This window comes from Rattus rattus, chromosome 3, assembly GCF_011064425.1.
Source record: "Rattus rattus isolate New Zealand chromosome 3, Rrattus_CSIRO_v1, whole genome shotgun sequence".
Taxonomy (NCBI): Eukaryota; Metazoa; Chordata; class Mammalia; order Rodentia; family Muridae; genus Rattus; species Rattus rattus.
The window spans coordinates 127,315,993-127,331,440 of NC_046156.1; the positions used below are offsets into that span (position 1 = coordinate 127,315,993).

Consider the following 15,448-nt stretch of genomic DNA (forward strand, 5'->3'; position numbering starts at 1 on the left):
TGTACTGTGTGACACACCTTAACCTCCACAGGGAGACAGGTTTTGTTGTTGTTGTTTTGGGAGGGTTTTTATTTTTATGTTTTGTTTTCTTTTGAAAAGGAGGCTGCAAAGGATGAGGGTGGATATGGAGGATGGGGAGATGGGTGGGATTGGGGTGCATGGTATAAAATTCACAAACAATAAAAAGTTTAATATATATTAAATATAATTATATATTAAAGTTTTTATTATTTATATTTATTTATATATAATATTTTATATTATATATAAAATCACACACATACACACACACACACACATGCAGAGGGCCTAGGGAGACCTATGGGTCCAGGTTAGTTGCTTCTCTGTGTTTCCTTGTGGTGCCCTTGTCCCCTCTGTTTCCTACATAAATCCAGATATTTTGAGATCCTTAAATCTGGGCAACACCTTCTGGCAGCAGCTTTTACAAAGGACACAGAGGCCTGCTTTCCCTCACCCCTGACTGGAAAGTTCACTCAATCACTTGTGTTAGCGCTTACTTCTTTGGGATTCTAGGATATACTGAAGGCCAGCTGAGACATCCAACTTCATGGACTGAACAATTATTGGACTGGATTTCCCATCAGGAGGCAGCCACTGCTGGAATAGTCAACAATGGAACCCGTAGACTATTCTAATACACTCTGTGTGTGTGTGTGTGTGTGTGTGTGTCTGTCTGTCTGTCTGTCTGACTGTCTGTGTCTGTGAGTGTGTGTGTCTGTGTCTGTGTGTGTCTGTCTGTCTGTGTCTGTGAGTGTGTGTGTGTCTGTGTCTGTGAGTGTCTGTGAATGTGTACACACATATATGTATGTATGTGTGTATATGTGTATGTGTGTTTGTGTGTGTGTTATGTGTGTGAATGTGTGTGTGAGTGTGTGTGTGAATGTGTGAGTGTGTATGTGAGTGTATATGTATATGTATGAGTGTGTGTGAGTATGTGAGTGTATATGTATATGTGTGTATGAGTGTGTGTGTGTCTGTTTTCTGTTTCTCTATAGAACCCTGACTAATATAAGTTATGAATATACAGGTCCCCACTATTAATTTCCGGGCTCTGCTGTCTGTTCCATGGGATTCAAAGTCCAGGAAGAACATTGTTTTAAACCCTGACAGTCTGTCCAACCGAAGCATTTTTGTATTATCACGCCGGAATGAATATATTTAACTTTAATGGAGAACATTTTATTCAAAATTGCTCCATTCCCAATCATATAAACTATTTCACTCTAGCAAAACGATCTCGCTACAATACAAACTTCTGAAATCTTTACTTCAGTTAGATGGAAAAACAAACCAAACCAACAACTGCCCCCCCACCCCAATCCATCGGTGAGACCAGTTAATCAGTTATGTAAATGTGTCTGAGGACACGTCTACAAAATTGGTCCCAATCAACCATATGTCAAGGGCTTCTGACAATGGAGCCAGAACAATGGCAGCTTTCCTGAACTGTGTGTATAGACGTGAACACACAAAACAAGCAAAAAGCTCATTTCAAGTAAAATTGCTTTCAGTGAGAACCACTCATGTCATACTGGATTGAACGGACTCCATGGAGCACCCCATGTTAAAAAACCATCTTCAAACATAGCCTTCTTGAAAGGATTATTAAGATTATTTGTCAAATCTAATGAAAATTTTATTTTAATTACAGAATTCAAAGCGAGTTGCCATTGTAATGTATTTTCCCCCGGGGAAGGCTGTCAGACTTCTAGTTTCTGCCATTACTCCATAGATACCCAAGCTATAGTTTTCTGTTTCCCGTTGACCCTTATGTCAGCCAGTGTGGTGACATCTGTCTTAATGGGAGCAGTGACAACCATCGCATGACCAGAGAGGACAATAAGTATTCCCCCTACCTGTAATGAAGAAGTGTGCAGTGCTTGGTCCTCCATGTCAGAGGCACTTAATTTCCTAGAGACACAGAGGCGTGGGATTTAGCTGGTGGCTTTGCAGACTTAGCTTGAATCAAAGAGAGAACTCTGTTCCCTGAACATGATCAAATCTGTAACACTGCTTGATGAACAGAAGCCAGAAACAACCCAGTGAAGACATGGCCTCACCCCACCTTACCTCAGACTGATGGTGATCTGCCCTGAAAATCAAGAGGCTCCAAGCCCAGTGCAAACCGGATTATGTGGCTGGACATTGGGAGTACCCGGTCTCAGGTAGAGTGTGGGTTCATTGCCACCCTCCTGAGAACTGTCTCAGCCCAGCATGTCTGAGAGCCAAGTGGCAGGAGCTGAGGCACAGGATGAAGCTGCAGAGGTTTCTGGTGGATGATTCCAGGCTGTCTCTAAAGCGTTAATTCTTTTCTTTATCTTCTTTCTTTCATTACTGTCTTAGTTAGGGTTTTACTGCTGTGAACAGACACTGTAACCAAGGCAAGTCTTATAAAGGACAACATTTCATTGGGACTGGCTGACAGGTTCAGAGGTTCAGTCCATTATCATCAAGGTGAGGTAGCATCCAGGCAGGCCTGGTGCAGGAGGAGCTGAGAGTTTTACATCTTCATTGGAAGGCTGCTAACAGAATACTAGCTTCTAAGCAGCTAGGATGAGTGTCTTAAACCCAGTGCCCAGGATGACACACCTACTCCAACAAGGCCACACCTCCAAATAGTGCCGCTTCCAGGGCCAAGCATATTCAAGCCATGACAATTACTTTCTTTCAAAACAAAAACAAAAACAAACAAACATGTTCTCATGTAATTTGAGCTGGCCTCAAAACAACTACTATGTACTCAGAACTGAGCGGGAGCTTCTGGTCCCCTGCCCTCTACCACCCCTAGTGCTGGGATTACGGCTGGGATCAAATCCAGAGCACTAGCCTGCCAGGCCAACACTCTACTAACTGAGCTGCACTTCCAGCCTCATTTATTCTTTTAAAAGATCTTACTCAGTACTTTTTAAAGCTTGGCATGCAAGAATTATACATATTAATGGGGTGCAATGTATGTAATGTAATGAGGCATGTATGTATCATGAAATAATCAAATCATACTAAGTAGCATTTCCATCTCCTTAGAAACACCATTTGTTTGTGTTGGGAAGCTTGAAACTCGTCTCTTTTAGCATTTATAAAGTACATAATCACTTGCTATGACTTGGATGTATTCCATTCCGAGAGGCCAACAGTTCTCTGTTCTACGCGCCTGCATACGAACTAAAGGAGTCCTGAGGCAGGTCACTTGTGTTCAACACTTTCTGTCAGCATCTCAGGGTCCCTCACAGATGTTCAGGCCATACCACGCCATGTGTCACAAGTCCACACCCCAACACTCCTGGTCCAACAATCTGTGTGAGCTAAACTCTATGCAAGTGTGATTATGTGTGCAAGTGCGTGTGCTCCTTGTTAACGGGACTACGTACTTAAACCGATAGATGTAACTGCAAAGCAAAGCTCAGTTTCTCTCAAAACTATGCTGAGCTCTGGAAAGAGTCTACAAAGACCAGCCACAGATTAATGTCCTGACAGCCGGAGGTCAAGTTCCTGTCAACACTGGGATGAGGAAGGTCCAAAAGCCATGTGAGGAGTCAGCATTCAGGCTTCTTCACAGTGTAGAATTTTAATCTTCTATAAAGAACCCCAGACTGGCTCAGGATGGTGGTGCACCCCTGTAGTCCTAGCACTTTGGAGGCTGAGTTTGAGGCCAATGTGGGCGACACAGTAAGACTCTCAGAGCAAAACACCTAGTTGGGAACATTGCATAGTAGACAGTCTAACAGATTGTGGAAGGAAAGAGAGTTAGCACAGACAATCCCCAGACCCTGTTAACAATGGCAGAAAGAAGGCATTTTGGGATTCCCACTGTCCTCATGTCACCCGGGGCCTGGAGGTCCTGGTGTCGGTGATTGTCTAGTGTCATGTGGCTAGTTGATAAGTAGTAAAGCCACACACAAAGTCAAAGTCAATGCACACCACACGAGCCTCTTTCTGGAAGTTAGATTCCAAGTGGAAGAAACTGTTCAACCCAGGTTCCGAGGCATCACTCAGGTCTAGGTGGTGAGCAGGAGTTGTGCGTAGAGATTTGGGGCTGGGGAGCCAGGACACTCACTAGGGTCCATCTTCTTCCACATCCTCCTGAGCCTTTACTTTCCTCCAGGAATGAGGTAACTGTGTCTACTGGGAGAGGAAGCAATGGGTTTCTGCAAAGTATATCTGTATGAAGTGTGTGTGTGTGTGTGTGTGTGTGTGTGTGTGTGTGTGTGTGTGTGTGTGTGTGTGTGTAGCCCAGCGGTCAACCCCAGGTGTCATTCCTCGGGTTCCATCCACCTTGGTTTTTGAGACAAAGTCACTCATTGTCCTGAAGCTTTCAAGTTAGACTAGGTGGGCTAGTTGGGGAGCCCATCTCTACCTCCCCTATCTGCTGCATCTTGACAAGTACATGGTCAGCATCTCAGGCAGAGGAGTCAGCAAGCCTTGCAAAGTGTGAAGCTGCTATTAGGGGTCTCTGTAATCAATAAAGTTGCTGGGAGGCTTCTGCAGGTAACAGAGCATGGCCAGAGATGGGTCTCAAATGGGGCCACTTCGTTTCTGCTAAGTGACAAAATATTGTGACCATGCAATGAGCACCTGATTGGGGACTACTCCTTTTACGAGTAGCAGAAGGTTAAGGAACTTGCTGGACAGTTACATCAGCAGGAACTGGAATGCAAACAAGGCTGGCTGCCTTCCATCTAAGGAACAGCTGGTATTCTACTGAGAGAGGGCAGCAGCCCAGGCTCTGAGGTCCAGTTGAGACGACACTTCCATAGGTCTGCACTCCTCCCTGGAGCCAAGCACCTCAGGGTCCCAGAGCATGGCAGAGGCTGAGATACAAGAGCAGGGGGGCTGGCACAGGAGTGAGGGGAAGCCATCTCTACACTGTGGTGACTCACTTTACCAATTGTCAGAGCTCCTTTGCAGCAATGTTGGGAACCAGAAAAGCAGGATGACAACTGTATAGAAATGTCACAGCCATGCCTATTATTTTGTATGCTAACTAAAACAAGCACTAGTAGTGTGTGTGTGTGTGTGTTGTGTGTGTGTGTGTCCTCCTCTATGATCTCACATTTATTTTTGAGATACAGTCTCACTGCCTGTAGAGCTTGTTGTTTGAGGCGATGCTGGCTGACCAGCAAGCTCCCAGGATCTGTCTTTGCCCCCAGCTTTGGGGTTGCACATATGTGTGGCCATAGCTGGCTTTTGCATGGGTGCTGACGATATTTCTTCTTGCCTTCACAGAAAGTGTTTCACCCTCTGAGTCATCCCTCGATGTCTTAGGTATGGTTTCTATTGCTGCAATGAAACACCATGACCAGAGAAACTTGGAGAGGAAAGGGTTTCTTTGGCTTACACTTCCACACCACTGTTCATCATTGGAGGAAGTCAGGGCAGGAACTCAAGGTCAGAACCTGGAAGCAGGAACTGACGCCAAGCACCAGAGTGCTGCTTACTGGCTTGTTCAACCTGTTTTCTTATATATCCCAGGACCATCTGCTCAAAGGTGGCATTGCCCACAGTAATCTAGGTCCTACCACATCAATAGAGTACTCTAGAAACTTGCCTACAAGCCAATTTTCAGGAGACATGTTCCTCAATTAAAATTCCTCTTTTCCAGATGCCCATGGCTTATGTCAAGTTGATATAAAACTAGTCTGTACACCCAGCCTCCTAAATTTAATTTTAAAAACCCTGAATTTTTGAGGGGGGGAAAACAGAAAGAAATACTGGGAACCATGGGAAAACATTTTAGATACTTTTTCAGACCTTTTGTTCTTCAAACATATTTTTCTTTAAGATAAGACAATATGCTTACTCATGTTGTGAAAATTATCCTACCATATCTTTTTTCATGTTAATTCAATACTTAAACTGGGAGAAATGCTGGGCTGGAGAGGTGTCTCAGCAGTTAAGAGTGCTCATTGACAGTTCAGAGGACAAGCATCCCGGGGTGATACATAACCATCTTAACTCCAATTCCAGATCTGACACCCTCTTCTGGCTTCCATGGCACCTGCACTTGAGAGCACATACGCCATCTCACACACACATGTGCACAAATAAAAATAAATTTCAATAAAATGGTATGGGGGAAGTGAGGAGACTTGAGTCTAACCAACCTCGGATCAAATTATAGTCTTGCTATTCTTGACTGTGTCAAAACTTCTCTTGTCTCAGTGGCCATAGTCACAACTCCTCCAATCTTAATCACAACCTGCCCTCCCTACCTCCCCCTTGTTCCTCTTTCTGTCCCCTTCCCTTCTCCTTCCAGTAGGGATAAGAAAAGTTTTTATTTCCTGTGTACATTGGGAAAAGTATAAGAAATTGAATTGCAGGCCTTTAGCATAGTGTCTCATAAATAATGACATTCACCATTGCTCCAAACGCCCACCCCCAGGGACTCAGACGCATTCAGCTCTATTGCCCCCTCTGTGTTAATCTTCATGCTTCTCCACAATCGTGTGTTGATGAGCAATGACCATCAGAGGGTATGCACAGTTTGGAAGCTTGTCATACAGACTCTCAAGCTGTGTTCTCATTTGTGATGCGTCTTACAGCTCCATGAAGGAAACCAGTTCTGAAGTCAGGAACTATGATCCAGGAAACAAGAGGAACCCAGCCCTTGAGAGTCAGGGGGTGGGGGGGCATCCAAACTAAGGATGGTCCCTATCTGGGTACCGACTACTGTAATACCTTTTAATTAGCAAATGTAAATTGATGCTAATAATGAGTTCTCTAATTTGAGCTCTCAGTTTTCTGGCCCCTGGGATCCATTTGTCTGGAATCCAGTACCTGACTGGCACACATTCAGCCTTTAAATTTCCATCTGACCAACCTAGGTGAGCAGCTGCTGTTGTTAAAGAGGATCAGGGACTCTGTCTCTTCCTGGAAGGACTTGAGGTCTTTGGGTCACAGGTCAACAGCACGCAGGGACATACATTGCTTTGGGGGAGAGGCTGCAAGAGTCCGAAAAATGTTGAGTGCGGAATCACAGCCCTTCACAAGTGCTACTGCTCTGACACAAATTAGGTTAAAGGCTTTCCATCGAACACTGAGTCCCCAGGGAAAACGCAGCCCTTTGGAACAAATACCTCCTTAAAGCTGCCAATCTCAGACATGCAAAGGACAAAACCGAGCTAAAGCAAGGACCAGAGAGCAGGAAAGTAACTCACACAGTCCTGTTAATAAACATACCACTTGCTTTTAAAAGGTATTTATTAAGTAATTGTTTGGTTATTATCCAAAGAAAGGGAATGTAAATTCTGTGCCACAGGTACATGAGAGCTACATCAAAGTCTTGGTTAACACGTACAAATGCCTTCAAAGAAAGAAGCCAAAATACCCTCAATGACATTTCTGACATACTACGGTGACATAAATAGACCAGTCAGTAGCGCCAAGCTACACCATATATCCATATTGCTGTTATGGTACTTAGAAATAGTCACTTGAATAAATATTTTCTAGTATGTTAAATCCACAAGGCTAAATGCAAAGAATATGATTTTATGATTTAAGTTATATATGTGATTTGGAGTTTGAATTTCTACGACTATAAGTATCTATCAAGTGCCCCCCCCCAAGTGTTCTTTCTCTCTGTGTTTGGGGAAGAAGTGGAGTCAAGGGAGGAAGGGTGTTTGTGACTATTTTGGCTGAACTTTCAGGCCATCTTCATGAGACATGTTTTCTGAAAGTAAGATTTTTCTTTTTCCTTTTTCTTTCTTCTCCTTCCAGTTTTGAGAGTGTCTGACAGCCTTTTGAGCATAGGTACTTACAATAAAGGCATAAAGTATTAGTGGAAATTCCAGTAAGTGACCAAAGAGCAGGGGCATAAACACAGAACACTGAAGAAATAAGGTAACAATGTCGCCAGCCTCAATGGCTACTTCCAGTGGCCTAAAAGCATTAGCGTTCAGAAGGAAAATCACAAAAATAAGCTCATCAGAATCTTCCCCCTCAATTGCTTCACATTTGTATTATTACAAAGACTTGGATAATTGTATCTGAAAAAAATATGAATTCAGAAGTGGCATGAGCTTAATATTGGGGGTCTGTGTCGCTACTCTGTAACTTCCTGTTGATTTTGAAAAGCAGATAAACAGATTATACTCCCAATTCATTGGACTTCCATTTGTCACTGATCAACTGTACAACTTTCTCTCGGCCATGCCAGCTATTGTCACAGTTTAGATTGCAAAGAAATCACAGATGACTCATTAGCTAACAAACCAAGTTAGACATGGTGTGTCTTCAAGGACCTTCTCGTTCTTGTCTTCAAGGACCTTCTCTTTCTTGTGATGCTGTTATTTTGCACTAGATACAGTGTTTCTGAAAACACAGTGGCTCTATGAGCTTACACGTTGTGACAAGAACATTCCGTGTATGTAAATATTAAGCAATGTTTTAAAGAGGTACAGACTGCTCTTTAAGAGACAAAAGTGTAGGCACCAGTCTTGCACAAAATCTCACAGTTTTTCTTTTTTCGATATTAAGTTCAAGTATATGGATAAATTTTTAAAAAGACAAAATGAGTTAACAAAAGCATTTGCATGGGAAAAAACTGGACTGTTGGGTTCATCCATCACAACATCTCGTCACAAAGGCCAGCACTGCAGCTTAAAGTTCACTATGAAGGGGTTTTTCTAGGCATAGGTGGTACTAGAAGTGTTTCTAAATTTCCTTACCACAGATTTTTAAAATTATTGTTTGTTTGCTTGCTTGCCTGTTGAGATGGGGTCTCACTCTGCATCCCAGGCTGTGGTGAAACTCACTAAACAACTCGGGCAGTCTTGAACTCCTGGTAATCCTTCTGCCTCAGCTTCTCAAATGCTGGGGTCACAAGTATGTACCACCAAACCCAGCTAGAATTTCCAATTTAGAATAATTGACAAACATAAACATTTAAAGTGATCATTCAAAACATTCTTGTTCAGTTAAGTTACTGTCTATATTAAGGAACATGACCTTGAATTAGAGACTGCCCAAACTGTGACAGAAACCTGACTTCTGGGTAACCAGGGCAATGAAAATAAGAATAAAAAAGAAGCTGACGTCTTTCCTTTCTGAATGCCTTCAGCATGATTCTCACTGGCAGACATAGTAGCTCTGTCTACGATGATTGTGGTGACAGCCTATTCAAACATATTTGCAGCCAAGAATACAACATTGGTGTAGTACCCACTAGAGATGTCTACTCCATAACTCAGCCATCTTTATCCATTATCCACAAAAAAAAAAAAAAAAAAAAAAAAAAAAGCACAGAGATGATTGTGAGATCTCCAAGAATAAATAAAATCTTTGGCTTATTAATTTCTCAGAGCCCAGAACATAGCAGGCCCATCCAAAATGTTGACCAAAGGCAAGCATTCCCAAATAATTGGCTTCAGTGTGATTTTCTTTTGCCCTGAGTCTTAACCAATACAAGAAATATAATAACATAAGGAACTTGCAAGCAATTTTTAAAAAGTAATAATCGGAGAGGACAAATTAGAGATTCCTTTCTCTAAACCCATCCTTTTCCTTTTCAGGTTAACCAGTGAGAAACAGGGTGGCCCCTTTCTCTGTAATTCATTCTCAGGATGTGAGTTTCAGGACTTCTGGTAGGGACCCCAAGAGATGGGGCTAGTGAAGAGATCAAGAAGCTAATTAGAAGTTGGGCTTGTTTCTCTCCAAAACAGTGATTAAATATTTTATTTTAGAAACTTGTCTCAATTCAAGTGTAATATGTTTATAGACACAACTCTGAAGGTTCAGGAAACCAAAATGCCTCCTTTTAATTTACTGAGCACTATTAAGGAGATGAGGGCTGGATGCCTCACACACATGGAACTGAGTGCATCCGTGTGCTGGCCGGCACGCTCCCGAGAATTAACAGAACAGTCAACTGGTTAACGTTGTGTGTTTAGAGTGACTTTTGTGTCCAGATGGATTTGAAAAATATTTCCTTAAAAGTGCTTCTAGTTATGATTGGCTTTTGATGTTTCCAAAGTAAATAGGCAATCTATCACTTCAGCATAATAATCTTTCCTTTTAAGCAGGTGCAAAACAATCAAAACAATTTAACGTCTTAAAATGGCCTAAACAGTCCTTTCAGTAAGAGCTGCTCACAGAATGGAAACAATCATTCTGGAACGATAGATTTAGATCGCCCTGTTGAATAGAGAGACAAAGGAGTGCCTTTGCCAATGAAAACTTAACTTTCAGAACCCAAATGTACAATATGTATTGAAAGGTGTACACATTCTTAATTACGACTGTGAAAGAGACTCGAACTCCACTGACCGTGTCTCTCAGCTAGGCAGTGACATGCGATTAGCAATGCTGTCTTGGAGATGGGACGTGGCAGAGATGAGTTGAAATAAATTATTACACCTTTAAAAAAGTTATGAATGGCGGGGGGCAGAAATGTTTGGAAAATTCTGAGCCTGCCTTACCATTTGAAACTTTCTGACATCCCATAGGTTGTCTGAGCTGGCCAGAGTAAATAATAATTACCTTATTCACAAATTAAAGGCTTGTGGTCTGTTCACATATTAAGACAAAAATAGGCAGTCTATGATTAGCTGTGGTTTTCAAAATATCTCACTTCCTGAATCGATGCATGCAATTAAACATATTTTTTAACGTATAACTTAATTTTAAGATGCATTCCACTCTCTTCCCATCATGAAGGCGGAGCATTTAGGCGCGACAGGATTTATTATTCTAAAATAATATACTATTAAAAACAGTCGAGAGGAACAGGGACATACTTTAAAACATTTTATATGAGATTAGTAATTCTTTCGCATGTACTCTGGAGTGCCTGCCTGGTACGAGAACCATTAGCCACATCCGTCTGTTGAATGCCTGAAATATACCTAGTACAACTGAAGAACTGAGTTGTTTATTTTATTTAACTCTGAATTAGGACAAAGACTTTGTAAAATATGTTACTTAAAAAGTTTTAAGTGTACTCATGAAATTTAAGCCATTGGACCTACTTTTCCGTGCTCAAATTAAATGCATCAACTATTACTAATGAAGCTAACTGTCCAACGTCAAGTGGGTTGCACGTATAGGGAACATACTGGATTTCAGAATTACTATGTTGTTGGAGATTTCTCATCAATAATTGTCTACTCATTACGTACATGCCTTACGCTACGGGGCTTTGGGGTGCGTGTGATGGAGCTTGGTGGAGACTGCTAGCTTTGAAAGGCCATGTCTTAAGTTGTAGTTTGTAATGTCATTTCATTTCTATTATGATGAGAAAAGCAGATGGAGTTTAGTGTTACACACCAAGAAGGACAGAAAGCCGTCGCCCGCACTGTGCCCCTCCTTCCTCTGAGCTGCAAAGCTGCCAGTAGCCCCAATAATAAAATCACGGGTGTGCAGGGGTTGCACATGAGTGCTCTGGTGGGCGCACAAGCAGATCAATCTGCATGGACCCTGCCCATCTGGCTCTACTCCCCACCCCCAATTGTTTCCAGACCCATTTGTCTCTAATCCCCAAACTGACGTTCTGCCTCCTCCCAAGTCCCGCTTGGCTACGGCTTCGGGTGTAGAGCAATGAGCGATGGCGGAGAGATGGGATGTGCTGTCATGTGTTGATGCTCGACTTTGTCCAGGCCCGGGAACTCTCATCCTTCAGAGTGGAAAGCTTTCTCTGGGAGAAGGATTCAAATCCTAGCAGTTTGAACACTGCCACCCGGTACTTCTTGGACATGATGTTGTACAGAATGGGGTTGATGGCAGCGCTGAGGTAGAAGAGGACAAAGGACACCAGGTTGCAGTACTGGCTGATCTGAGCGATCTCCAGAGAGCCAGGCTCGAAGGACTTGGAAAAGAGGTATCTTCCCACGTGGAAGGGCAGCCAGCAGAGGATGAAAGCAAACACCACCACAGCTGAAGGCACACAGAGAGAGACCGTCAGGGTGGGGCACAGCACAAATCACTTCACATCTTTAAGTCTGGACTTTCTTTTCATCATGAGCTGCATGCCCACTGACAAACATCATCTCTTGCTCTTTAACACGGGAAACATGGAACCCTGCCCTCCTTATAAATACTGCCTCCGTTGGTTCTAACACTATAGCACACAGCAAGACTGTCAGACCAACCGCTAACAATCTTCACTGAGCTTCCCAGTCTGTGTGGTAACTACTCTGCTTTGTGATTGACTTGACATGAAGCTCAGCTAAACAGTTTAGTAATGATTATCCCCCATTTATATGCATTATACAGACAACAAGTATAAATGAGGCCAGGTGTTTGCTCTCCACCACAGCAGTGGATCAGAGTTCCCAGGAGCACTTCTCACCCTCCATGCTGGGGTCAAGCATGCCCAGTAAATACTCCAGCCCTGAGCAATGGCTCCGGCAGCACCCTTGTGGGCATACTTAAGAAACAGATTCATTGGCTATCACGTAGACTGAATAAATTCAATTCTGTAGGTAAGGGAATAATGGGGAAAGACCTTGTTTGTCTTCTGTTTTCTTTTCTTTTCTTTCTTTCTTTCTTTCTTCCTCTCTTTCTTTCTTTCTTTCTTTCTTTCTTTCTTTCTGTTTTAGGACAGGCTTTGTTATGTTTCGTGGACCGCTGAACTTAGATTTTTAAAGTAAGTCTTACAAGGGACTGAATGTGCAATTGGAATTAGTAGCCACAGGGAAAGCAAGTCTGTGTCATCTCTAAAAGATATAAGTAGTGGGGTGGGGGGCAGGTAAGCCAAACAATAATAATTACCACCCACCCAAGGCTTCATTTTAGTCATATAAGATAGTTTCTTCAAGAATTCCAAATTTTTAGATTGTTTTTAAAATTCAGCAATGAGAGAAAAATATTGTTCTGGTCCCTGTGCCACTTTAATGTCCCCTTCAAATTTTCAGATGACAATGGGATCGGCATTGAGATGCCAGTGAGATTAGTGAGATTAGGTTATTAGTAACTTCTCTTTAGGACTAAGTGACACATGGAAAGCTATGCACCACGGCAGCAATGTAGACCCTGTCTGGTGCATATGAGTTTACAGTCCCATGGAGGACACAGGGCAAGCACTCATCTGGAAACAGAACCTGACATCCTTGAGAAATCTCTAACATTCTGACATGCAGAATTTGAGAACAATAAAATTGCAAATGAGAAATCATCCCCCTGCAAAAACTAACAAGTATTAAATGTCAGCAAACATGAAATCCCTTGAAAAGTGAGATCAGAGGTTCCTCTTGGACACGAACACCATCTTCATGACTTTACCACACCAAGCGCATGCCTTTGGGGAAGCAGAGTTTATGCAGTAACCGTTCAGTACCCAGACCTTCCTGAAGGACAACTTGAGGAAAGGATGACTTCTCCACCCTATCCTGGCCTATGTTACTGGGGAGACAAATACGAAAACAAGAAAAAGGAGACCCCAGCATTAACCCCCTCCTGGCAAAACCATAGAATAAACAGAGTGGATGTAATTATCTGAGAAAGATGCAGGGCAGAAAACAAATCCCAATATTGAAAACAAACAAAATACATCTCTAAGCTGTCCTTAACAGAGTGACCCAAATTTGTGGTTAGACTTACCATGGAGTAGTTTCTAAACCCAATGCCTGCCTGCTTACCTTAATATTACTGCTTTGATAACCACAAATTCTATGTGAGGGCAAGAACCTAAACCTCGCCGTTAACAATTAGGGGCCTCAATAAACCGTGAGGAGGTATTTCCATCTTGGACCAATTTTCCCAGACCAAGGTTGCTCGTTTTAAGGAATTACCAATATGAGGGGTTTTTTTTTCGTGGAGAAGATACAGGAAAAGACAGGAAGAAAATAGAAAGCAGTGAGACCGAGAACCAAGGTGAGAGAGGCAGAGAAAGACAGAGGCTTGAGAGACTTGGGGAGCGGAGATGATGAGAAACAGAAATAGAGGCCCGTGGTGATGGGTGAAGGGCAAACAGTAGGGGGAAGAAAGGTCAGCGGGTGCCAGGACTCACCGAGCATCTTCACTGTCTGCTTGTGGTTCTGGTCCCGGAGCGAGGCGCCCACCGCTGCGTCTCCGCGTCTCCGCCACAGCTTCCTCCCGATGAGACTGTAGAGCACAGTGAGGCAGAAGACCGGTAGAAAGAAGAAGACGCTGGACACCCACACCATGACCGTGAGCAGCCCAGAGCGCACAGCGAACTCGGTGGCGCGGCATTCGTTGGTGTCCCGGGGATCTGTACCGTTCTCGTGCTCCACGCCCACCAGCACGAAGATGGGCCCGGCGCTGCAGAAAGCCACGGCCCAGATGACAAGGATGACCAGCTTCACGCGGCCCTTAGTGACCACCACCTTGGCCCGCAGAGGGAAGCAGATGGCGAAGTAGCGCTCGACGCTCAGCGCGGTGATGGTGAGGACCGTGGCGTAGGTGCAGCTCTCGCTGACAAACTGGAAGAGTTTGCAGAGCAGGTCGCCGAAGTTCCAGGGCCGGTACTGCCAGAGGCGGACGAGGTCCAGCGGCATGCACAGGAAGATGAGCAGATCCGAGAAGGCCATGCTGGACAGGTAGAGGTTGGTGGTGGTGCGCAGCTCGCGGAAGCGGGACACCACCAGCATGGTGAGCAGGTTGCCCGAGATGCCCACTACGAAGAGCGCCACGCAGGTGGCGGTGACGCCTGCCAGCAGCGGAGCGGGGAACAGCGGCAGCAGTTCGTCAGGCAGTGAGTCGTTGCCGGGGGAAGCGTCCCAATCCAGGTCCAACGTGACGTTAGGCTCCGGCTCCTCGCTGGGGGTCGCGTTCCACATGTTGCCAGGCTTGGGGTCGCAGCCGCGCGGAAATCTGGTCCCCCGAGGAGGTCCTCTTAGGCGCGGGAGAGTGGGGGAGAGGGACGGAGGGAGGAATGGGCGCCGGCGGCAGGAAGGATGCTTGGAGAGGGAAGGGAGAAGTGAGAAGCCTAGGGAGACGGTGGAATAGGGGTGCGAACATTAGTGATAAAAGGATGAGAGTGGCCCACTGCGCGCCTCTTCCTAATCCCTTTACTTCTTCCCCTCCCCTCCTTCCCTCATCTTTTCTTCCCCTTTCCCACTATCTTACCCATGGTCCTGATCTCCCGGTACAGCCTCGACCGTACACTCACTCACTTACCTGTCACCCTATCACCGGAGCAGCGCCACCAGCACTGCCTGGCACTAGAGATCTTGCCCCAACAGCATGTCGTACTCCCCACAGCGTCCGCGTGCGTGGGCTCTGCGGAAGACAGACGCTGCAAAGCGAGTGTGCGAGGACTCCTCTCTCCACTCTTGGGCGCTAGGGTGGCCGGGAAGGATAGGTCATTTGGGTAGAGTAATGAAGGGTGGAGACTGTAGAGGAAGATGCCTTCAGCGGCGGGATCAAAGCCCTTCCTCCACAGAGGGTCGAATTGGTCGGGAGAAAAAGCGAGTGTGCCTCTCGGTGGAGAAAAAAAAGGGCAAACGGAAGCTTCTATTTGTATTCCCAGGAG

General features: G+C 44.4%; 1 protein-coding gene across 1 annotated transcript; it reads right to left on the bottom strand.

Moving 5' to 3' along the window:
• Window positions 1-10,745: 10,745 nt before the first annotated feature.
• Ghsr (growth hormone secretagogue receptor) lies at window positions 10,746-14,908 on the bottom strand. The gene is made up of 2 exons (XM_032898583.1): window positions 13,964-14,908; window positions 10,746-11,889 (listed from the first exon to the last, which is right to left on the bottom strand). The coding sequence occupies exons 1-2, from the start codon at window positions 14,751-14,753 to the stop codon at window positions 11,585-11,587; spliced, it is 1,095 nt and encodes a 364-aa protein (XP_032754474.1). The 5' UTR covers window positions 14,754-14,908; the 3' UTR covers window positions 10,746-11,584.
• Between the last annotated feature and the right edge of the window lie 540 nt (window positions 14,909-15,448).

Coding starts and splice junctions, on each gene's coding strand:
- Ghsr (XM_032898583.1), bottom strand. CDS start 14,753: ATGTGGAACGCGACCCCCAGCGAGGAGCCGGAGCCTAACGTCACGTTG. Junction 11,890..13,963: donor GCAGACAGTGAAGATGCTCG/GTGAGTCCTGGC, acceptor GTGTGCCTTCAG/CTGTGGTGGTGTTTGCTTTC.